Source organism: Schistocerca nitens, chromosome 2, assembly GCF_023898315.1.
Source record: "Schistocerca nitens isolate TAMUIC-IGC-003100 chromosome 2, iqSchNite1.1, whole genome shotgun sequence".
NCBI lineage: Eukaryota > Metazoa > Arthropoda > Insecta > Orthoptera > Acrididae > Schistocerca > Schistocerca nitens.
The window spans coordinates 396,170,099-396,194,966 of record NC_064615.1 but is presented as its reverse complement, the minus strand read 5'-3'; the positions used below and the strand labels follow the sequence as shown (position 1 = coordinate 396,194,966).

The 24,868-nt window shown below is 41.4% G+C and overlaps 1 protein-coding gene across 1 annotated transcript in view; it reads left to right on the top strand.

The window, feature by feature from the left end:
• LOC126236243 (ATP-binding cassette sub-family C member 4-like) overlaps window positions 1-24,868 on the top strand; it is a 294,541-nt gene that overhangs the window by 256,026 nt on the left and 13,647 nt on the right. Inside the window, exons 20-22 of the mRNA XM_049945386.1 lie at window positions 2,628-2,755; window positions 2,864-3,109; window positions 15,471-15,640. Coding sequence (XP_049801343.1) covers window positions 2,628-2,755; window positions 2,864-3,109; window positions 15,471-15,640 — 544 coding nt within the window. The remainder of the gene's footprint in view (window positions 1-2,627; window positions 2,756-2,863; window positions 3,110-15,470; window positions 15,641-24,868) is intronic.

Sequence of the window (24,868 nt, the reverse complement as noted above, 5' to 3'; positions counted from 1 at the left end):
CAATTGTTCCCTTATGCTCACCCTGAAGCTCTGTACAACCTCTGGTTCTTTCAGTTTATCCAGGTCCCATCTCCTTAAATTTCCACCTTTTTGCAATTTCTTCAGTTTTAATCTACAGTTCATAACCAATAGATTGCGGTCAGAGTCCACATCTGCCCCTGGAAATGTCCTACAATTTAAAACCTGGTTCCTAAATCTCTGTCTTACCATTATATAGTCTATCTGATACCTTTTAGTATCTCCAGGATTCTTCATGTATACATCCTTCTTTTATGATTCTTGAACTAAGTGTTAGCTATGATTAAGTTATGCTCTGTGCAAAATTCTACCAGACGGCTTCCTCTTTCATTTCTAAGCCCCAATTCATATTCACCTACTATGTTTCCTTCTCTCCGTTTTCCTACTGACGAATTCCAGTCACCCATGACTATTAAATTTTCGTCTCCCTTCACTACCTGAATAATTTCTTTTATCTCATCATTCACTTCTTCAATTTCTTCGTCATCTGCAGAGCTAGTTGGCATATAAACTTGTACTACTGTAGTAGGCATGGGCTTCGTGTCTATCTTGGCCACTATAATACCTTCACAATGCTGTTTGTAGTAGCTTACCCGCACTCCTATTTTTTTTATTCATTATTAAACCTACTCCTGCATTACCCCTATTTGATTTTGTATTTATGACCCTGTATCCACCTGACCAGAAGTCTTGTTCATCCTGCCACCGAACTTCACGAATTCCCACTATATCTAACTTTAAACTATCCATTTCCATTTTTAAATTTTCTAACCTACCTGCCCGATTAAGGGATCTGACATTCCACGCTCCGATCCGTAGAATGCCAGTTTTCTTTTTCCTGATAACGACGTCCTCCTGAGTAGTCCCCGCCCGGAGATCCGAATGGGGGACTACTTTACCTCCGGAATATTTTACCCAAGAGAACGCCATCATCATTTAACCATACAGTAAAGCTGCATGCCCTCGGGAAAAATTACGGCTGTAGTTTCCCCTTGCTTTCAGCCGTTCGCAGTACCACAACAGCAAGGCCGTTTTGGTTAGTGTTATAAGGCCAGATCAGACAATCATCCGGACTGTTGCCACTGCAACTACTGAAAAGGCTGCTGCCCCTCTTCAGGAACCACACGTTTGTCTGGCCTCTCAACAGATACCCCGCCGTTGTGGTTGCACCTACGGTACGACTACCTGTATCGTTGAGGCACGCAAGCCTCCCCACCAACGGCAAGGTCCATGGTTCATGGGGGGGGGGGGGGGGGGGATCTTGTGTTATACAAATCATAGAATAGACGACGTAGATTTTATCGTTACATGCAGTTAACGACATCGTTCTTCCGAAAAGTAACGAAATTTAACGACCATGGAGGCGTTTCATGCTGTGGGTCACTTACGTTCGAAATTCAGTACATTCGATGACTGCCGCGAGACGATGACTGCAGACTACAATTTATCAAATGAAACTATAATAGTCTTCTGTCAAATACTACCTTTCCCAAATAAGTATGTGTCGGAAGTAGCAATTTCCAGCTAGTCGTTGTTCCCCTTTTCTGCTGTCTGGCTATTGACGATAGTTTCTGTGGACTTTCGAAGAGACGGAAGGATGTAATACTCGGAGGTTTAAGCTTTTAATAGTGTATATAATTTTATCGTGAATCAGGTCTTGTTCATTGTTTCAGCTCATGCATACAGAGTATGACAACCAACTGAGTAACTTATAACCAGTATATCACACTATCTTTCGTAAATACTTAAAATTATAAAACGCAAGCACGAGGTCGCGTCAAGTCTCGGAATGTTTTTGGCTCTCAATGACATGAATATATTATATTTGCAGAGCACGAAACTCCGAAATATAGCTTATTATATATCGTAAAAGCGAAAAAAGTGGTCCAACTAAAACATACATATTTCTTTACGTACTACACTAATATGTAATAAAAATGGGGAGTTCCTATTTTAAAAAAACGCAGTTGATATCCGTTTGACCTATGGCAGCGCCATCTAGCGGGCCAACCATAGCGCCATCTGGTTTCCACCTCCCCCCCCTTTCAAGCTAGGCAAGTTTCGTTCTTTGGAGTTTTTTCGTTTTACGCTTATTTCGTGAGATATTTGGCCCGGTCACCATCAATGGACCACCCTGTATATATGACATGGGTTTCTCCATTTACTTCCACAGGTAAGTGAAGAGTTCGTCTGCTAAAAGTTCTTTAAGGTTACTTTCGTTGTATTCTGTCTTTAGATATCAGGTACGATATGGAAAAGTATACAGTTTGCTCACTATTGAAGGAAGGAAATGAATAATAATTCATTAATGTTAACCAAAACACGCGTACGTACTCTGTGCTCGTTTAAGTGATCTGTGGAACATGTAACCAATTAACTGACCGAATTAGTACGCACACTTATTTTGAGAAGATCACTTAATGAACTCTTTTCATCCAAATGCTATGATTATCAAACTCAGTATATTATAATGCTCCGAATGTTGTGTCTGCATTTGCCACTTCAGGGTTGTTAATCTAATCGTTTAGAAATTGCCAGGAGTTGGCTCATATGGATTGTTAAATCAAAGTACGGTTTCCATGACGATGATGTTTCATTGTTTATTACAGACAAGAGGCCACCCAGTAGCTGGCCATCCAAAGGAGAAATACAGTTCCGCCGCACTTACTTGAGATACGGGCCTCAGAGTGATCCCGTTCTCGTAGATCTCAACTTCGTCATCCGACCGGCCGAAAAGGTACCGTTCGAAAAAGACCGTTTATTCCTACTTAATGAGCCCAGTAATCAAAGAAAATCAAGTTTTAATGATGAAAGTAAGTTCAGGTATTCTGTTTTCAATTCGCAGGTGGGAATAGTTGGCCGTACGGGGGCCGGCAAGTCATCGCTCATCGCAGCACTGTTCAGGCTCGCCATCGTTGAGGGGGAAATCCTTATCGACGACGTGGATACTGCCAACATTGGTCTGCAAGATCTTAGGGCGAAGATTTCCATTATTCCGCAAGATCCAGTTCTATTTGCTGGGACTCTGCGATTCAACCTGGACCCCTTCGGAGAGTTCCCAGATTACATCTTGTGGAGAGTACTTGATGATGTGCGTCTAACACCACGCTGCTTATTATTATCTGCTGCCTTTGAACGACATGTTTAGTTTAGTCTATAAATGATTTAACAAGAAGAAAAATTGTGGGTAATTTGTTTTTTGTCCGTTTTTATTTAAGTACAAGTGTTTTACATGCATAGTCATAAATGAAATACTACAGACGGTGTAAAATTTTCCCTTTTGTGAACCAAATGTCTCCAGTTGAAATAACTTAGGCGAGTATAGATGGGTACCGTCCTCGACAAGCTCCCGTAATTCGACGGGCGAACTGAGTGTTCACCAGCCGAAACATCGGCTATAGTCGGAGACGGTACCCGGCTACATTGTCATAAGTTATCTGAACACTTGAAACGCTTTGAGAAGCTATATTTTCACATGTGTTCTGTCTTTGACTCTGAACACAGCTCTCTCTTACTCCCAGTCTGATTCTCACTTTCCTCTACGTCTCACGTGCTTTACGTGCATTACTACAACCCAATAACCATAAACAAGAGAATGTGAATAATATTATTTGTAATAGTTTCTGTCTATAACTTGTACTCTAAAGTCACTAGCTCAAAAAGAAGGTAAACTGCACTCTTGTCGTACCCACAGGGCCGGCCGCTGTGGCCGAACGGTTCTAGGCGCTTCAGTCCGGAACCGCGCTGCTGCTACGGTCGCAGGTTCGAATCCTGCCTTGGGCATGGATGTGTGTGATGTCCTTAGGTTAGTTAGGTTTAAGTAGTTCTAAGTCTAGGGGACTGATGACTTCAGATGTTAAGTCCCATAATGCTTACAGCCATTTTCGTACCCACAGGTTAGTATTCATTGCTAATAATGCCCTGCCACATTTATCTATGCCTGCCTTTTTTGTTTCTTCGCCTGTCCTTCAATACTTTAACCCAATGCAGTGAGATATGCAGAGCATTAAAATAATACAAAATATAACCCTGGGTCGGCTGTAGCCCGCTGTACAACTGTGATTCGAAAGCGGAAAATACGTAGGACTCTGAAAGTTTCTATCGTTCTAACACAGCACCTTTCTGCCTGAACGAAGATGTGTAAGATCCTATCCGTCTAATTCCTTGCTTTATAACTAACCACAGGTACTCGTTGCCGTCGAAGTCGGATGACTGGGAGGACCAGATTAGGACCTGCAGGTCTTCCACGTGCGAGTCAGATTAATGCGCCAACAGAGATAACAATGTGCACTGGGCTTTTGCCAAATATGACACCTTCATTGACGAGGACCAATTATCTGTCACATTAGATGGTTTCCTTGTCACTTAAAATATCCACATAATCTTTGCTTGTAATTTGTCTCACAAAAGAATTGACATGGCCAACTGTACCCTTTGATGAAGAGACCATGCCACTAAAGAGTTTTTCTTTGAATCATCAGTCTTCTTTTCGATTTGCTGCCGACCTACACGACTTCCTCTTGTGCTCCAGTCCTCCGTGTCAGAGTAGAACTTGCACCCTGCGGCCTCATTTGTTGCATATAGTCTGATCAGTTTTTACCGTCTACAGCTCCCTCTGTATCAGGGAATTTATTTCCTGATGTCTTAATACACGTCCTATTGTCCTCTCCCTTGTTCTTGTGAATCATTTCCATCTGTGACTGATCTGCAGCTTTCTTAATTATTCTGCGAAGAAACTCTTAATTTTATTTATTTTTCTGTTTTCCATAATTCACTACATATATTGGGTTGATGCCTAAGTTCGTAGCATTTCCTTTTTGCGTGTTGGTATTCCAGTTGGTACCGGTTTATTTATCGATCCATGTGATTATACTCGAAACTGGCAAATGTGATGACCTGTGGTCATTCCACCATTGTGTAACATTTGCATGCAATGGGGAATGTTAAAAAAATCGGGTGTATGGGTGTGACAAAAAGCAGAAGGTGTATGTCTACTTATCATCAATTGGCTCATAAGCAACACCGACCATTCCTATCCTGTATCGTTACTGGTGACGAGATATGGTGTCTTTAGCCTAACACAAGGAAAAAAAAGAAACGGTTAATCCAAAACAAGGCAGCAACTTCACGTACAAAGACCTGCACCCATCCACAAAATATAACCTTATGCATCTGGTGGAACAGTGACGGTGGGTTGTTCTACGAATTGCTTCCCCGAGATATTATTGTCACTGTTGATATTTATTGTCAACAACTGAGACGTCTTGCAACCATAGTCCAAGAAGAACGACCAGGAAGACTGCTTGAAGTGATGCTACTCCATGGCAACGCCCGCCCACATTTTGCCAGACTGGCAAAAAACACTATACATGAGTTGGGTTGGAAAATCATTCCATACCCACCTAATTCAACTAAAACTTGCGGCTGGTGTGGCCCTTTTTGTGTTATTGTAAGATCTATACTGTTCTTCTGGAGGGCTCTAGCATTTAACATGGGCTGCGGGGTGGTCCTAGCGGTTATCTGGCGACGTGGGTGTCCGTCCCTTATCGTAGGGCCTTCTAGCTTAACACGGTTCTGCTCTCAGCTTCTGTTCTCGTTTCTCCCCTCGGAACTGCGTCTGTCTCACGGTGGGAAGGTATGACATGCATTTAGGCATTCTTGTGTTAGTCTGGGGTATTCCATTTGCTCACTCGTTACTCGTATTACTTTGGTTAATTTGATGTCACAATTTATTCGGAGCTATGTGAGATACTACTGGATTTGCTTATCATGTCAGGGTTTTCATGGAAGATGTTGAATTTGCCTGACACCTTACATGTCACCACCCTTCGAACTCAATTTTTGCACTGAAGTTAGGCAATGATCGAATCGTTGTCTAAGTCAGTCAAAAATTATTCCTTTATCTAAATTTTGTTGCCTACTGTTCAGCCACGTTATTCTGGTTCTATGCTAGTTTGTATTACTAATTTATATTTTTATATTCCTCCACATTATTCTCAAAAATATGTTCATATTGTCAAGAGAAGAATATTTTTATATTATTATTATTATTATTAATTTTTAATTATTTTCTTTTTTTATTTAAATGTGAAGTTTGTTTTTTAAGAAGTTTTTTATCGAAAGTGAGGAGTCTTTCACATCGATTTTCTTAGAAATCTTTTTTTTATAAATGTAGTAATTAAGTAAATTCTATTCCTAACACATTTTCTAAATATCATGTACAAGTAAAATGTTTTTGTTTCTAGACACTCATTTCAACATTATTACACTAACAAATAAGAATTATTTCCAAGAATTGCTTTGACAAAGAAATATACATACACAAGTATTGAGATATTATCCTAACAAATGGTACAAATGTTAAAAAAAAGGGAAAACATCCAACAAGATAATTTTTTATTCTTTGTTTTTATAAGGAGAAAATAAGTAAAATATAGCTATTCTTTTATTTTTATGAGGTGAAAATAAGTGGTATATAGTTTTAGTGTTTATTATGCCTTACTTTTGTTCTTTATATACTGTCCATTTCAGAACTAATGACTTATTTTTATCGACAGTCTATTTTTTATGTCCATAGTTGATGACTGTTATTTTGTAGTTTATTAGCTGTCTGGTGTGCTTAACTTATTTAGTTTTTCACACGTTTCTTTTGCACAATTCCTACATCTCATAATTTGATTTCACACATTCACACAATCCTATGATTGTTTAAGCATGAGGTTGTCGAATGTTTTTGCACGAAGGTGATGGACTTGAGCGAGATGGATGTGGGCAAGTATTTGATGTACAGCTTCGTTCGTCGTTCCTTGTTGGCTTTGTAACAGTGTGTTGCTCTTGTAGAGGTCCCATAATGGAATGGAGCTGTGAGTGCAGAATCTCGTAGTTTACTGGCTTTGTATGCGTGAAAGTCATCGTTATGTGTCGCTGAAAGCGGTCGTTTTTCGTTGTAATACTTCGCAGACGACTAGTTTACATTAGGATAGGGATTTGGGAAGGTATGTCGTCTATTCTTCACCCATCTTCTTTCTTGGTCTCAATCTTGCGAATATTCAACTTCAGTTCTTCCTGCTTTTTCTCTGCTTCTTACTTGATTCTTGGTTCTTCTCTGGGCAGGATATGGAAATATTTATTGATAACTAGTCGCTTTGAAGTTCTCCTCCTAGTAACAGTTTGATAAATGGTTTGGACATGTCATTTCTACTTTGTGGACGTTTTCTTCAGTTTCGTGCATCAGCGTGCTGTTTAATAGCGGTAGTGTGACTTTTACACATATTTTTTTGCCAGTGGTGGCTTTCCCAAGCCGTCTTCTCATCAGGCCGTTTTTTGCTCGCTCCACTGAGTCGGGGCGCTCGGAGACCCTTCCGGCGTTCGCCGTCCCATCGCGTCTCTACAGGGCTCCGCCACTGTGTGGCTCCGTGTTCCGTCCCAGCAGGGTTCCGCCTAGCGGGCCGCTTTATTGCCCAGTTTTGATACAAGGGCCTTCTGTTGGTCTCGCTGTCCTTTCCTTTCTCTCGACGTTTCTGCCTTGTAGGAATCGTGTCTTGCTAATTACGTCCTTTTCTTTCTTGATACTTCTCTTGTTGCAACTAGTGGGTCGTTGCATCTCGTCCTTGCTGGAGTTTTTACAATGGTTCTTACAAAAAGTTTTACTTATAATCATCTAACATATGTCTAGTACCTTCATTGTTTTACGCCTTCTTAAAAAGCTTTACAAATTTCGGCGCCCTTTTCATGTTACAATTCTAAGATATTTAGTCTTAACTTCTACAAGAATCCTCAAATTCGTTTTTTATTTTTGTGTAGTGTCGTGGTGTATAGCATTTTAGTATTTCATGCTGTTAGACTATCTACGTTTTATTCCTTCACCTGAATCTATGGTACTATTGGTGTTATTTTTGTTTTTGTTTTTATTGAAACTACTTTCTTTTTCCCACCTTCCTCTCTCTTCATTCTTCTTTCTCCTGACGATCTTATCTGTAACATAATCTTGAAATATTGTGCTGATTATTTACCAGTAATAAAATTAATCTTCAAACTTGTACTGGAAGTGTTTAATATTGCCAGTCTTAGGTAAAAATACCTCTGCTTTATCTTGTAAAATACGCTCTAATTCTCTTTTACTGTGTTCCGAAATACCTTGAACTTCTTGCAATTTTTCATCGATTTCTTTATGGACTTCTAACATGAGTTGAGAAAATTCCCCCTTTTGCGCATACCATTCTAATTCTTCATCCTCTTTATCTCGCATCATTCTTAATTGTTTGTTTATAACTGATATTTCTTCTAATTTTAGCTTTTGCTCAAAGAGAAGTGTGACATTCCTGAATGTTACGCTACCTTTCCCCATATCTATTATCGCTCGTCTCTCAGTTAAAAAATCTGCACCTATAATCAAATCTACAGTTAGTTTAGGTATAATCACGAAGTTGGCTTCGATCTTTTGATCTTGACACGAAAGAGTTAACCTTGTTTGTCTCGTAACTTCCGCAGCATTGTTTCAAATAGGACCTCTTACTTTAATCTTACGTGTTTTCAGAACTGGCAATTCCTCATTGGTATTACACTGCATGAATAAATTTTCTGAGATCGCAGTCAGTTCACTTCCGCTATCAATTACAATATTGACTAGGATATGCTTTACCATGGCCTTCACAATTGGTTGAATTTGAAAGGGTTGGTTCTGGTCTTCTTCTTGCATCAACGAATCCTCCACTGAATTATACATGAGTCTATTTAGGAATTTCCCTTGTGAATTCGAACTTTCTGTAGGATAAGCTTCGACTGCTGCTTCTCTCTCTTTTATTTCCTCTTCTCTATTTCTTCTTTCATTTACACTTTCTTCAACATCCTCTACTTTTTCCTCATCCTCGTCTACCTTCTCCTTATTCGTCGCTACTTCCACATAATCGCATCTAAATGCTTTAATTATCGCTTCATAACTTCCTTCATTATATACGTTGGGTTGTGTGCCCACTAGTAACTTATTTTCAACTTCTGTCGACTGCGCATTATCCTCATTGAATTCGCTTTCCCTGGTTTCCATCTAAAATTGCTCTGCAATACTCATTACTTCGTCCTTTCCTCCTACATTCGTTGTGCATGCCTCTGGTAATTCATCTTCCTCGTCAGTATTCTCCCACTTAATTTCGTCCTAACACGATATTGTTATTTTCCTGTCTTCGTTTTCATCTGGTCCTGCGGATTTGTTTCTTCCTTCTTGTCTTCTCGTGATAAGATTTTCACTTCTCTGTTCAAGGTGCTGCAATTGTCCTGGGTCGGTGCATGGGGGCTTAGCTGTCAATTCGAACGTTTTTCGGGGTTTGGTGGTCTTACCTCCTCGTCTTCTATCTGTATTCTCTTTTCTTGCTCCGCTTGTTGGTAGTGGTTTCTTTGTTGATAATTTGACGGTCTATTGGTTCTCCAGTACCCGGCCCATTTGTCGTTATTCCCTCTGTAATAGTTGTTGCCGTTCCTGGGTGAATTATAGTTATTGCCATATTCTCTTCTAAATCCATAACCGGTTTTTTGTTGAAATCTATTGTCGTTTCTTGGTGCGAAGTTATCACGTGGTTCGTAATTATTGTTTCTTCGTACTGTGTCTTGTGGATTCCACTGCTTTTTGCTTTCGTTTTCACATGCGCTTCGTCTTTTTCTTGCGTCATCTTCCAAAAATATGAACTCTAGCTCCCTTAGAATACCTTTAAATGCTTCGACGTCATTGCCTCCGCGCCCTACTAATGATTGCTGGTATTTCAATTTAATCAACTCTCCGTCACTGTATGGTACATCTAAGCATTGATTTTTCTTTGCTATTAATTCGAAAAATTTCACGGGACTCTCCTCTCCTGAATTTTCAAAATATGGGTTGTGTAATAATTCGTACTTCACTCTGTTCTGTGCTTCGCTGGACCAATATCGTGAGAGAAACTTCTCTCTGAAATCTTCGTACGATCGGCATGTCGCTGCAACATTCTGCATGGTTTCTGCGACTGTTCCTGACATGTGTGCACATATAAAGTCTAATTAGTGTGCTAGCGTCCAGTGTTCTGGTAATCCTACTCGGAATTAATCAATAAAAGTTCGTGGATGTAATGAGTTTCCTTCTCGGAAGTGTTGAAATTTTCTGACTGTGAGGAAATGATCGTTGTCGTACTTCGTCATAGTTCCATATGAAATTCGCGATTCTTCGCCACTTTTGTTTCTGATCATTTCTCCCGTCGTTCTTTCGGATTGTGGTAGATCCATTGGATACTGTCCACTGTAACTTTCGCCTACCCTTGCGTAGTATCGTTGGAGTGGTACGCAATAATTTTCTTCCATCGGTTGTGAACGTGTAGCTGAATGCATTGCACTGTACTCTTCGCGACCAGGCTTCCCATTGTCACGTATGTTACTTTCCGCCTGTGATTGGAATCGCAAATGCATGATATCTTCGTTAATTGCTTGTTTTTCCGGTGCTGTTACAGATACGGATGTGGTTGCAAACTCAGTGCTTGTTCGATCCTGTTCACTACGCTCTTCAATGGTTTGCAACAACTCTGTTAGCAATTTCTGAAATTGTCGCTTCGTTTGCGCTTCTATTTTGACTATGCGGTTATCATATCTTTTCAGCGCTGCTTTTGTGATACGTTTGTGTAGCACATTGTTTTCAACAATTTCACGCGCTGTACCTGCTGCTTGTCTAGTAATTACGTTTATCTGTTTCTCTAGTTTCTTGACTTCTCTCTGGGTGTTGTCTTGTAATGTTTTGATCTCGTCCGGAATGTCATTACGCAATGTTTGTACGTCCACTTGTACCTTGTCATTGTCTGTTCTCAATTGATTGTGACATGTTATTAAGTTTCCTATCACTTCTCGAAATTCTTTTGCCTCGTCTTCAATATGACTTAGGTGTAACTGAATTTTTTTGTTTTGTTCTTTAATCTCACGCATTTGTCTCGTGGTTCCTGCATTCTGAATTTTAATTTGGTTCGCAGTTTCTTTATTTTGTCTTGTCATGGTTTCCGTCATTAATTGTAATAATTCTGCCAGATTGGTGGGTCCTATTGCGTTTTCTTCCGACGTCCTACGCTCTGTGTCTTCGCCCAATTGTTGGTTTGCAACCGATTGCATTGAACTGTGCGGTGACACGTTTCTGCTCGCATTCCTTGTACTCTGTGGTGAGGGAGCTTTGATTACTTGTACTATGGGTTCTACGTATTCAAGACGCAAGTTAGAATCTTCATCGGCTGTCTCTCTACTTTCCTGCTCCTCTGTCGTATGCTGACTTATGTTTTCTATGCCTTGACGTACATTATCCTCGTTATGGTGCGTTATCTGTCCTATTTCTCGCGATACTGCATTGTCTGTTGTACTGTCCTTTATTCTCTGTCCATTTTCATGCTGGGTCTCTACCTCAATTCGGTCAAGGTCTCGATCTGCCATTGCTAATCTTTCCGAATCCCTTATTTTCTGTTTTAAAAGCAATTCACGCGCCCTACTTCGCGTCAACATGCGCTCATACGATCTCACGCGTTTCATAAACTTTTTGCACACACGACTTGAGACTTATTATACCCAAGACTGACAATCCATTCACTTACTTGTTGTGTCAGGACCAACTTGTCAACAATGTATCCGCCACCTGTGCGCTTGCATTGAGGAGAAAACTTAATTCTAACAATATTAAAATTCATAACTTAATTATGCTATTGTCTCTGCTAGAATGTCTCACTATCTATTGAATACTTTATTACTATCTATCGCTGCAGCTACTGTTTTCAACTATTTATGCCTTTCAAAAAAAATTTTATTACGAAAAATTTTTAACAGGATATTTTTCTGGCCTAGTTGGGCATGTGGTCGACCTTCAATCATGGTATTTTACCATCCTGGCAGGGTCGCCATTCTCTAACATTCTGCGTGGTTTCTGTTTGTTGTTCTAAGTCGTGTCTCCCTACCACTTTCGCGCAACGACGCTCTGAGCGTGTTTTTTAGGGAATTGACTAGTTTGAACCTGGAACCTGTTGCTGGTAAGGAGACGCCAGACCACACATGACATGTAGAGTTCAGAAGAGTTCAGTGAGACTAGCGATGATATAATCAAATCCTTGATGATTTCAGCGTCAGCTCCACTGCACTCCCTGTAAAAGAATCTTAATACTAACTAAATTTAGTGGAAGGGGTTCAAGGATTTCCTATTTTTAGTTAACTCCTTTTTCGATGTTATTTTACCAGCTAAGTTTACCATTGGAATTTTTATTCTACTCACAAAACATTGTTTATAAATTGCGCTATTGATAAAAGAAAATGTTTTAATACAGGATGATAAAAACCAACTGCGTTCAACAAAAATGTGAACGAATACTCCCTGAATGGGTTTCCAAGTTCTACAATGGATCGGGGGACGACCTATGCCATATCACATCTATAATCTAGGTTTAAATTAAGTTTCACAAAAGAGAAAACTATCAAAATGGTCTAAAGTGACCCTCAATTATCTATAATTACTTATCTGTCTTGTCGTAAATTACAGTGGCTGATGTGGCTTCTTAATATTTATATAACAGAAAAATTATCGCGTTTCGGATTTTTACTTCAAGTGGCAAATGTGAACACCATGAGATTTAATTGACGATCGACACTAGTATTACGTAAAAAGGGGATGTAACAGATGAGACTTGTGCAGTTCTGAGTGAAGCTTTATGCGCGCTTATGCGGCATCGCGTGCATTCATTACCTTGTCGGTGGTTAGTCTGCGTCACGGGGCCAGCGGGTGGCGCAGCTCCACCTTTGCCGTCTCGGAAGCAACTCTTTTCTAACTTCTCCTTACTACAATTTACCGAAGTTGGTTTTAAAAAAAAAACTATCTGGCTGTGTTTTCATCTGACCAATCAGGGTCTCAATGTTAACCTTAAGCTCCGCCTACAAAAATTCTGTCCATCCAATGAGAAACGTCATACTTTTCGTGGTGGGGCAATGTTTTTAAAGTTTGCAACGTAACAGAGACGCGAAAAAGTCTCACGCTAAAACTTGCAGCTGGTGTGGCCCTTTTAGTGTTATCGTAAGATCTATACTGTTCTTCTGGAGGGCTCTATCTTTTAACATGGGCTGGGGGGGTGGTCCTGTCGGTTACTTTTCGTGTTGGGGCAATGATTTTAGGTTTGCAACGTAACAGAGACGCGAAAAAGTCTCACGCTAAAACTTGCAGCTGGTGTGGCCCTTTTTGTGTGATCGTAAGATCTGTACTGTTCTTCTGGACGGCTCTAGCTTTTAACATGGGCTGGGGGGTGTCCCTAGCGGTTAGCTGGCGACGTGGGTGTCCGTCCCTTATCGTAGGGCCTTCTAGCTTAACACGGTTCTGCTCTCGGCTTCTGTTCTCGTTTCTCCCCTCGGAACTGCGTCTGTCTCACGGTGGGAAGGTATGACATGCATTTAGGTATTCTTGTGTTTAGTCTGTGGTATTCCATTTGCTCACTCGTTACTCGTATTACTTTGGTTAATTTAATGTCACGATTTATTCGGAGCTATGTGACATACTACTGGATTTGCTTATCATGTCAGGGTTTTCATGGAAGGTGTTGGATTTGCCTGACACCTTACAACCTACGTGATTACTCTGCTATTCACAATAAAGTGCTTGGCAGAGGGTTCAATGAACCACCTTCAAACTGTCTCTCTACCGTTTCACTCTCGAACGGCACGTGGGAAAAACGTGCACTTACATTTTTCTGTGCGAGCCCAGATTTCTCTTATTTTATCGTGATGATCTTAGGTGGGTGCCAATAGAATGTTTTCGCAATCGGAGGAGAAAACTGGTGATTGAAATTTCATGAGAAGATCCCGTCGCAACGAAAAACGCCTTTGTTTTAATGATTGCCACTCCAATTCACGTATCATGTCTGTGACACTTCCCGATAATACAAAACGAGCTGCCGTTCTTTGCAATTTTTTCGATGTCATCCGTCAGTCCCACCTGATGCGGATCCCACACCGCACAGCAATACTCCAGAATAGGGCGGAAAAGCGTGGTGTAAGCAGTCTCTTTAGTAGACCTGTTGCACCTTCTAAGTGTTCTGCCAATGAATCGCAGTCTTTGGTTTGCTCTACCCACAATATTATCTATGTGATCGTTCCAATTTAGGTTACTTGTAATTGTAATCCCTAGGTATTTAGTTGAATTTACAGCCTTCAGATTTGTGTGACTTATCGCGTAATCGAAATTTAGCTGATTTCTTTTAGTACTCACTTGAACAACTTCACACTTTTCCTTATTCATGGTCAATTGACACTTTTTGCAACATACAGACACCTTATGTAAATCATTCTGCAAGTCATTTTGATCATCTGATGACTTTACAAGTCGGTAAATGACAGCATCATCTGCAAACAATCTGAGACGGCTACTGAGATTGTTTCCTATGTCATTAATATAGATCAGGAACAATAGAGGGCCTATAACACTTCCTTGGGGAACGCCGGATATTACTTCTGTTTTATTCGATGACTTTCCGTCTATTAATACGAAATGTGACCTTTCCGACAGGAAAACACGAATCCAATCGCACAACTGAGGCGATACTCCGTAGGCACGCAGTTTGGTTAGAAGACACTTGTGAGGAACGGTGTCGAAAGCCTTCTGGAAATCTAAAAATATGGAATCAATTCGACATCCCCTGTCGATAGCACTTATTACTTCAGGAGTATAAAGAGCTAGTTGTGTTTCACAAGAACGATATTTTCTGAAACCGTGCTGACTATGTGTAAATAAATCGTTTTCTTCGAGGTACTTCATAATGTTCGAATACTGTATATGTTCCAAAACCCTACTGCAAATAGAAGTTAGTGATATAGCCTGTAATTTAGCGGATTACTCCTACTTCCCTTTTTGGATGTTGGTGTGACTTGAGCAATTTGCCAGTCTTTAGGTACGGATCTTTCTGTGAGCGACTGGTTGTATATAATTGCGGAATCGGAAATTTACCCCAATGTTGGCAGACTGTTGTAAATAGTGATGGAGACTATATTGTAGATGACTGAAGTCTGTGTTATGTGTAGCTGTTGTGTTTATTAAACTTATGGAAAAATGCCACGAACTTATGCACCAACCCAATATATTGTTTGAGGCACACTGCACGTTCCAAAAAGTGGTTTTTATCTCCTGATTGTTCAACTGTCTGCAAGGGGATCTCCCGTTTGGGCCCACTTGTGATCCATACCCTATCTACTGAGTCGTCACCACCCACTCTCCAATAATTTGTGTTGTTCTCATCATCATGACACGCAAGTCGCCCAGTGCGGTGTCAACTGAAAAGACTTGTTACTCGGCCGCCGAACTTCCGCAGGTTGGGACTACAGGCAATCATTTCATTTCAGATTTCAGTGTTTACTGTTACTTCTGGAACAGTATGCATATGGGGCACTGTAAGTCACGTGTTTTAAGATCTCGTTACTGACGTTCCTCGCTACTGCAGGTGGAGCTGCGTGACTCGCTGCACGACTCTCTGGGCCTGGACACGCGCGTGTTGGACGGCGGCAGCAACTTCAGCGTCGGCCAGCGGCAGCTGGTGTGCCTGGCGAGGGCCATCCTGCGCAACAACCGCGTCCTCATGCTGGACGAGGCCACCGCCAACGTCGATCCCCAGTAAGTTCCCTCTTCAGTACGCACTGACCCATTCCTTCTGTGCTCAAATAACACCGTCACATTTTCGGTCAGTCAAACGCTGAATATTAGAAAGGACAAGGTTTTGTGTCAACTACGTCAACAGCGAAGCTTGAGAATGGTGGAAGTCACATGAGGAGTGCAGCAGGTGTTGCTCACTTGAACTTCAGCACGCACCAGAAATTCTACTCACTATGGGATTATTATACTGCAACATATAAGACTGTGTACGATGCTCAGTTTTAAGAGTTATTGACAAGTAATACATTGGTGTCAGCGATTTACAGGCATTCTACATGTGCCTCAATATCTTAGTCATTGCTAAAAACTCTTTGAAAACTTTTTCATCAGCAGCCCACCACCTACCATAATTCTTCGACAGTCCTTCCAAAGTCAACAACGTACCTATTTCTCCATGATAAAGTGACACGCATCGTGAATTGCACCTTTTTTACTTAGATTTATTAACCTGTTCATAAATACACTGCGCAACAGAAATAAAGAATCACTTTTTCTAAACCTTGTAATTCCCATCCATTGAGAGGCATAAGTTTCAAATTTGGCTCAAAGATGCGTAAAACGTTCCTTTGTAGTGCTGCATAATCGTGGGGCCTTGAGACGTCAACCTCGGCCTCGACCACGCTTCAAACAGAGCGGTGTCGACACGTGCGAAAAAAGACCACAGCACGTGTAGGGTTCGTTGATGAAGTCACAATGGCACCAAACTTCACCACAGTTGTGGCCAATGCCAACGTGGAAGCCCCAAAAGATGGGCAGGTAATCACACCCCCTCTTACCAAAATTTCACCCCTTCTTTTGATGCCTTTGTGATGGAGGTTAGAACCGCGACGTACAGAGTTGAGAATACATTGTTTTCTTATGAGTGGCCGAGGAAAACATTCCAGACAAACTGCTGCTCAGAATCGGCACGGAACGGCCTCCGGGAGTGCCATAAAAGGCCTCATGAAACCGTCCTTTTCTCTGGGGTGTTGATTCCCATATATTTCGGGATCTAAAACGACAGTTCGCAGTGCGACGACCAACAGGAAGACGTTTTTGACTACCTTTGTCACTTCTGACACCCTCGGATGTTTCATCCCTCCTCTGAAGACACTGTGGGGCTGTATCTCCATTAAATGCGATCTGACCCCTTCTGGAGCGCAGCGTGACCGCAATTTGTATTCTGGTGTACAGGTTGGAACCACTAGGGACCGTTCAACACCATCCGACGAAATTTGTACTTGGCCCGAACAGGAATACGTGCACAATGTTTTTCAACCCTCGTATTTCGCATCCTCCTGTAGAGTGATCGCATGGGAGTGCAACATTAACATGTACTGCTCTTTCGCCGCTGCATTGCTGCTGTTGCTCCTGATAGTAGGCCATTCGGAACCAGGGGGTGACGAAGGGGTTGCCAGTCTGCAGGTGCTTAGGACTTCGTCGTGGGTTCTATCTCTACAGGTACATTCTTAGAATTCTTAATAATTGTGGGTGGGTGCACTGAGGGTTTTGCCGAAATAGGGGGTCTTAGAGGAAACCTTTGTTGTTTTGTGTGTCCATGTCATCCCACAGGAGGACACAAAAGAGGGATGCCGCAAAAACATAATCAACCTTAGCTCTCTTGGAACACGTTCAAATTTCGTCGAATGGTTTTGAACGGCCTCTAATATTTCTAACCTCTACACGAAAGCAAAAATTGCAGTCGTGTTGAACTCCAAAGGGGACAGATCGTGTTTAATGGGGATGCAGTCCCATAATGGCCTTAGAGAAGGGTTGAAATGCCCGACGGTCCTGAAAGGAATTGAGAAGTTATGCATAATTTTTCATGCAAATCCAGATTTACGAAGTTCTGTCTGCTTCTCGTTAGCTCACAAACGTCAAGTCGGATATACGGTTTTTTGAGTCATCAGTCTTCGAACTGCTTCGATACAGCGAGCCACAAATTCCTCTCTTGTACCAACATCTGCATGTCGGAGTAGCATTTACAACCTACGTTCTCAATTATTTGTTGGCTGTATTCCAATCTCTGCCTTCCCTACAGTTTCTACTCTCTATAGCTTCCTCTAGTACTAGTGGTTATTCGCTGATGTCTTAACAAACGTGCTACCATCCTCTCCATTGTTCACTACCACACAGTGCTGTACATCAAATGTACATTCTCATAAATTTCTTCCTCAGAGTAAGATCGATTTTTGATACTAGTAGACTTATTTTGTACAGGAATGCTCTCTCCGCCGGTGCTAGTGTGTTTTTTATGTCTTTTAGCTTCGTCCGTTATCTGTTATTTCGCTTCCAAGGTAACAGAATGCCTCGAGTTCTTGTACTTAGTGGGCCTCAGTTTAGAAGATAAATTTCTCAATTATGTCATATCTCCTACTCCTCATTACTTTCCTCTTCCATCGGTTTTCTCTCAATCTATATTCTGTGGTCAACAGACTAATCATTCCTGTAATTCTTTAACACTTCTTCTAAGGATAGCATATCATTGATATTCTTTCATATTTAGTTTAATCCCACTCCTGAACCTGTCTTTTATTTTCATCATTACATCTTCGATGCGTAGACTGAACAATAGGGGAGAAAAACTACATCCTTGCCTTACACAAATTTTAACCCGAGCACTTCGTTCTTGGTCTTCCACTCATTGTACCCTCTTGGCACTTGTACATATCGTATATTATCCATTTTTCCCTATATATTTCCCTTATTTTTCTCAGGATTCCGTGTATCTTGCATCATTTTACATTGTCGAACACTTTTTCCCGGTCGACAAATCTTATGAATGAGTCTCGATTTTTCGTCAGTCTTGCTTCAATTGTCAAACGCAGCACCAGCGCTGCCTCTCCGCTACCTTTACCTTTCCGAAAGCCAGACTAATCGTCTTCTAAAAGATCCTTAGTTTTCTTTTCCATTCTTATGGGTATTATTCTTGTCAGCAACTTGGGGCATGAGCCGTTAAGCTCATTGTGTTATAATCTCGCACTAACCTGCCCTTGTGAATCATATTTTTCCGAAAGTATGATGGTGTGTCTTCAGTTCTCATAGATTTTATGCATACATAACACCAAATAATTCGTACGTAAAACGATCACATTGATGTAGCTGCTTCGCCTAGCTGAAGAACGATAGTCGAGAAGTGCACTAAGAGTTTCAATCTTAAAGCTGGCGATAGAAGATCGTAAGTCTGGAAACCTCGTACGTCCTCCGGGCCTGGGCAGCAGCGCTTCTTGGCGAAAGAAGTCGAGCAAGTGGAGCATCCTTCCCCTTCGTGCGTGCTTCTTCGGACTTTTGTGTGCGGGTGCCTGTTTCCAAAGTTGTTCCCAAACCTAAAAACCTCTGACGTTAGTTATTATTGATTAAATAGTAGGCCAGACAAATGGGAATACGAGTTTTTGTCTACAAATTATCTATACTTTCTTGGGGCGATGTTTATATACACGATAAAAAGTCATCCTGTATACGTATTGACCAAAGAAATTAGGACATCACACAAGATATCAAACGTTACGTATCTTGCGTAATGTCCTAACAGCTTTGGTTAATATGCAGGCATCAAATGGTTCAAATGGCTCTAAGCTCTATGGGACTTAACATCTGAGGTCATCAGTCCCCTAGACTTAGAACTACTTAAGCCTAACTAACCTAAGGACATGACACACATCCATGCCTGATGCAGGATTCGAACCTGCGACCGTAGCAGCATCGCGGTTCCTGACTGAAGCTCCTAGAACCGCTCGGCCACAGAATATGTAGGGTGTTTGTTTTAACTTGAGACAGCTAAATATATCGAAAACTACGCATTCCACGAAAAAAAGAAGTTCTAGGTCAAAAGTTGATATTAGTAAATAGGACATCTGTCTGTGCTTCAACTGACCACGTCCTAACCACGCCTCCTGCGTGGACGGGGTCAACTTTGTATTTTCAAATGGTAACCCTGCCATTTTATTGCATTTCAGATATTTTTTGCCATAGAATTCGAATATGCAATAATTATGGGTGGGGGTCTCACTTCAAAATACAATGTCGACCCCGTCCAGACAGGAGAGGTGGTTAGGAGGTGGCCAGTTGTAGCACTGATAGATGTTCCCTTTAGTAACATTAACTTTTGATCTATAACATTTTTTTCCCTAACGGTGCATCGTTTTCGAGATATTTATTTATCTCAAGTTAAACAAACACCCTGAATATTCGGAGCTTGTCGGACACCAAAACATCACGTTCTGTTAGTAACAGACACCTGCGTTTTCAGCGCATCATCAAATGTCAGTTGTAGTAACGAAAAAGCCGCCCACAATAGGTTACGCATATACAGAGGGAGAAACAAAATATTCAGTCGATCGCTGCAAGTACAGTCCACCTGCCCCAGTGCAGTGGGAATTCGTATGCACCACTGTTCGTCGCAGTTATTAGTGACGAATTATTCTACAAGCGTTCTAGGCCTGAGATCAAAGGACAAGTTAAAAATGGGAACACGAGGCTTATCTTATTACAATAAAAATTTAGTCATAACACAGATTTCGGAAAAGACAGTAATTACTGTGCACTCGGTTCGAAACTGCTGAGTGATGTGCTTCAGGGGTTTGGCCACGAAACTTCGACCCGAGATTATTCCCCTCTTCTACAGCTTCTGCTGCTTGAAAAAATATATTCGTGATCAATTTGTCATGGTTGGAGTTGACACTCATGTAATACTTTGTAAAAGTACAATATACCACTTGATAATGGTGTGAAGGCCGAAATTGCAATAATGAAAATAAGTAACTTCTACAGTCAGGGGTGAACGTAGCGTCATTTACAAAGACGGTCATCGCGCTGCAGTTGTGGAAGACGTGTGGGATGGCCCAAAGCTTTAGGGCCAAGTTATGTAGATGTTAGATCGTAAATCGAGCACTTTAAGTTGAGGACTCAACTGTTGGAAATCAGTATTTCGTTTACTATTGATATAAATAACTTCCATGTTAGGACAACTGAAGCCCAGAGTAAACTGCATTCATTACAACAAAATTTATTAATGAAAAAATTTGGGTTGAAATCATTGAACCCCATTGCTTGCACACCTTGTATATGACAGCGGTTTACCTGCTGTTCCTGCAGTACTCTCTGCAACATACTCAAAATGTGTGTCTCATTCAAAAGTTGACGGCTGACATTTGATGAATCTTCTCCCATACGATCCAACATTATCTCCTGAAATTGTACTGTGCAAGCAATGCTGTTGCTTGAACGACCCAGCATCTTGTAAGTTTTTATCGGTGGTGACAAATTCCTCCCGACCAGGATGACACCTGCCGATAAAATTTTCCTTGTTCATTCTCTCGGCTTTCCAGGCACTGCAATCTGCTTCACCGTACACCGAGGTGACAGAAGCCATGCGATACCTCCTAACATCGTATTGGACCACCTTTTACTCGGCATAGTGCAGCATTTCAACGTGGCATGGGCTCAACAAGTTGTTGGCAGTCCCCTGCAGAAATACTGAGTCATACTGCCTCTATAGCCGACCATAATTGCGAAAGTGTTGCCGGTGCAGAATTTTGTGCACGAACTGACCTCTTCATTATGTCACACAAATGTTCATATCAGGCGATCTTGGTGACCAAATAATTCACTCGAACTGTCCAGAATGTTCCTCAAACGAATCGCGAAAAACTGTGGCCCGGTGAAAGGGCGCATCATCCATAAAAAATTCATCTCTGTATCGCTGTAAGTAGTCTACAAGTAGCGGAACGTAACCATTTCCAGTCAATGATCGATTAAGTTGGACCAGAATACCCAGTCCATTCCATGTAAACATAACCCGCATCGTTATGGGGCCACCACCAGCTAGCGCAGTACTTTGTTCACAACTTGGATACATGGCTTCATGGGGTCTACACCACACTCAAAAGCTACCAACAGTTCTAACCAACTTAAATTGGGACTCATCTGGCCACACCACGGTTTCCCAGTCGTCTGGCATCCAACCGGCGTGGTCACGAGCTCAGGGGACGCACTGTAGGTCATGTCGTGCTGTAAGCACTCGCGTCGGTCGTCTGCTGCCATAGCCCATTAACGTCAAATTTCACCACGCTGCCCTAAAGCCTAGTTTACACGACGACACTGCCTTACCCCACTCGTCACGTGAAACGAGTTGGACGCAAAAGGTATCGTATATGTCTTTAGACACGGCGCCGCCAGTGTACACTTCAGTTTCGTCGTCTTGTGAGTGCCGTAGTCATGTGTAAAAGGAAAGTTTTGGCAGCTGTAGGATTTGTGGTGGAGTTAATGCTTGTTTGTATGAGATCGCTGCATAAGACAAAAGTTGAAAAAAATAAGAGCGACCTTGCTGAAAGAAATTGTGCTAGTAGACGCTATAAGATTTTAAATCACCTGTACTGCAATTTGTGAATGGGAGGCACTGCTGTGACGTTTTAAATAAATTAATATCGAACAAAGAATTCAGTTTTCCAGATTTTTTTAGCCTATTATCCTGTCAACTATTTTCCTTAAAAAGAATCGCTCAACTCGAACCACAGGATTATGGTCTTGTAGACGTGGGCTGTTCTGCAGCCAAAAGTTTTGCTTGTCTGTATTTTTATTAATACATTTCTATATGTGCACCTATAATTTTAATTCAATTGATTTTCCTCTACAGCTCAGATATTGTCTACCAATTCATGTTTAGATCGCGTATGACAGTCTCGAGCGAGCAACAAATCGCTGCTTATTTTTTGCAGTCAACGTCATTAAAATCCTACAAACGCCTATGCATAGCACTGATACCCAGAAAGCGAACAGTTTCCTCCGTTCGCCACTTCATATTTAAGTTTTTTTACTCCCAATTGATACACCTAACCTCAATACTCATGCAACTAGTGTCGTCAAAGTTAAAACAAGCCGAAAAAGCTTAAGCCTAGTTTACACGACGACACTAGGTTGCAGGCAACTGCGCTACCGACCACTGCACATGCGCGGCGCGAGTTTGTAAAACTCCTCTGTGAAACTAAACAGTTTCGGTGTGTTTCAACTTTGGCTACAGTAGTTGCATGAGTTTTGAGGTTGTGTGTGTTCGTAGAATGTAGACAAACTGAAATATGAATTGGGGAACGGAAAATAATGTTCGAGTTTTGTATATATATGCTTTGCATAGGTGTTTGTGGGATTTCAGTGATGCTGATTACATAAAATAAGCAACATATTGCAACTCTTGAGTCCGTCATGTGCGATCAGAACATAGATAGTTTGACAATATCTGAGCTGCAGGGCAAAATTTATTGAATACACAAATGGATTAAGAAAAATACAAGCAAATGTAATTCTACCTCTAGAAATGCTTTTGTCTACGACTAAAATGCCATCGTTCTAGTTGGCCCACTCTTTTTTTTTATTTTAAGGAATATTGTTGAAAGGAGCCGGCAGGAGCGGCCGAGCGGTTATAGGCGCTTCAGTCTGGAACCGCGCGACCGCTACGGTCGCAGGTTCGAATCCTGCCTCCGGCATGGATGTGTGTGATGTCCTTACGTTAGTTAGGTTTAAGTAGTTCTAAGTTCTAGGACACTGATGACCTCAGATGTTAAGTCCCATAGTGCTCAGAGCCATTTGAACCATTTTTTTGACAGGAGGGAAGGCTACGCAAATCAAGAAGCTACATTCTTTATTCAGTATTCATCTATTTAAAACGTCGCAGCAGTACTCCCCATTCACGTATGTTTTAATTTTTGAAACTTGCCATCTTCAAGAGAGTAGTTTGCATACCATTCTCTTCTTAAATGCGACCTGCTTCGAAAATTTACTGTTGTTAATGTTAATAATTATTACTGTTAATAATTATTGGTGTTAATGAAAAAGCGTCATCACCAACTGAAACATGCCGAGTGTTCCCGATTGTAGTGCATGCAATGTGATATGTAATTTCAGTTCTGGCGACAGTGCTTCATGCTTTACAGTATGTTTATTCCTTATCGCATAAATAACTCTATTTAGAAGAAACGTTAACAGTTCTGGTGACATTCTAAGCTAATTAAAAGAACTTCTTGCGTCTTCCATTACAAATTATTTCAGTAAGGATGCTGAGCAACCTAGCTGACGTCTTTTCTTCATCCAGTAACGAATAGAAACACGTTTCTTATTTTTATCTTATGCAGTGATTCCACGCAACAAGCTTTAACTACACCACAATTCGTGTGACCTGCAGCTGTCAAAACTTTCATTTCAGACACGACTCAGGAACCCACAAAACGACGAAACTGAAGTATATACTGGTTTCACTTTGTCTACAGTCAAATATGAAAGTATTTGCGCGCAACTCATTCCACGCAACGAGTGGCGAAACCCAATGTCGTCGTCTAAACTAGGCTTTAGTTTCGGCGATGAGCTGCGCATGCGCAGTGGGCTGTAGCGCAGTTGCCTGCAACCTATAGACTTAAAGGATACGTTCGTCGTGCTTCCCACACTGAATTCTGCCGTTATTTCACGCAGTGTCGCTTGTCTATTAGCACTGACAATTCCACGCAAACGCCGCTGGTCTCCGTCGTTAAGTCAAGACCGTCGGTCACTGAGTTGTGTGTGGTAAGAGGTAAGCCTGAAATTTGGTATTCTTGGAACACTCTCGGAATATTGAACACTGTGGATCTCGGAATATTGAATTCCCTAACAATTTTCGAAATGGAATGTCCCATGCATCTAGCGCCACCACCATTCCGCGTACAATTCCTGTGGTGCGGCCGCAATCAAGTCGATAACCTTTTCACACAAATCACCTGCGTACAAATGACAGGTCTGTCAGTGCAGCACCCTTTTATACTTTGTGTGAGCCGTAGTACCGCCATCTGTATGTGTGCACGTCAGTGTACTTGAAATACAGGGTGATTCAAAAAGAATACCACAACTTTAGGAATTTAAAACTCTGCAACGACAAAAGGCAGAGCTAAGCACTATCTGTCGGCGAATTAAGGGAGCTATAAAGTTTCATTTAGTTGTACATTTGTTCGCTTGAGGCGCTGTTGACTAGGCGTCAGCGTCAGTTGATGCTAAGATGGCGACCGCTCAACAGAAAGCTTTTTGTGTTATTGAGTACAGCAGAAGTGAATCGACGACAGTTGTTCAGCGTGCATTTCGAACGAAGTATGGTGTTAAACCTCCTGATAGGTGGTGTATTAAACGTTGGTATAAACAGTTTACAGAGGATGGGTGTTTGTGCAAAGGGAAAAGTTCTGGACGGCCGAGAACGAG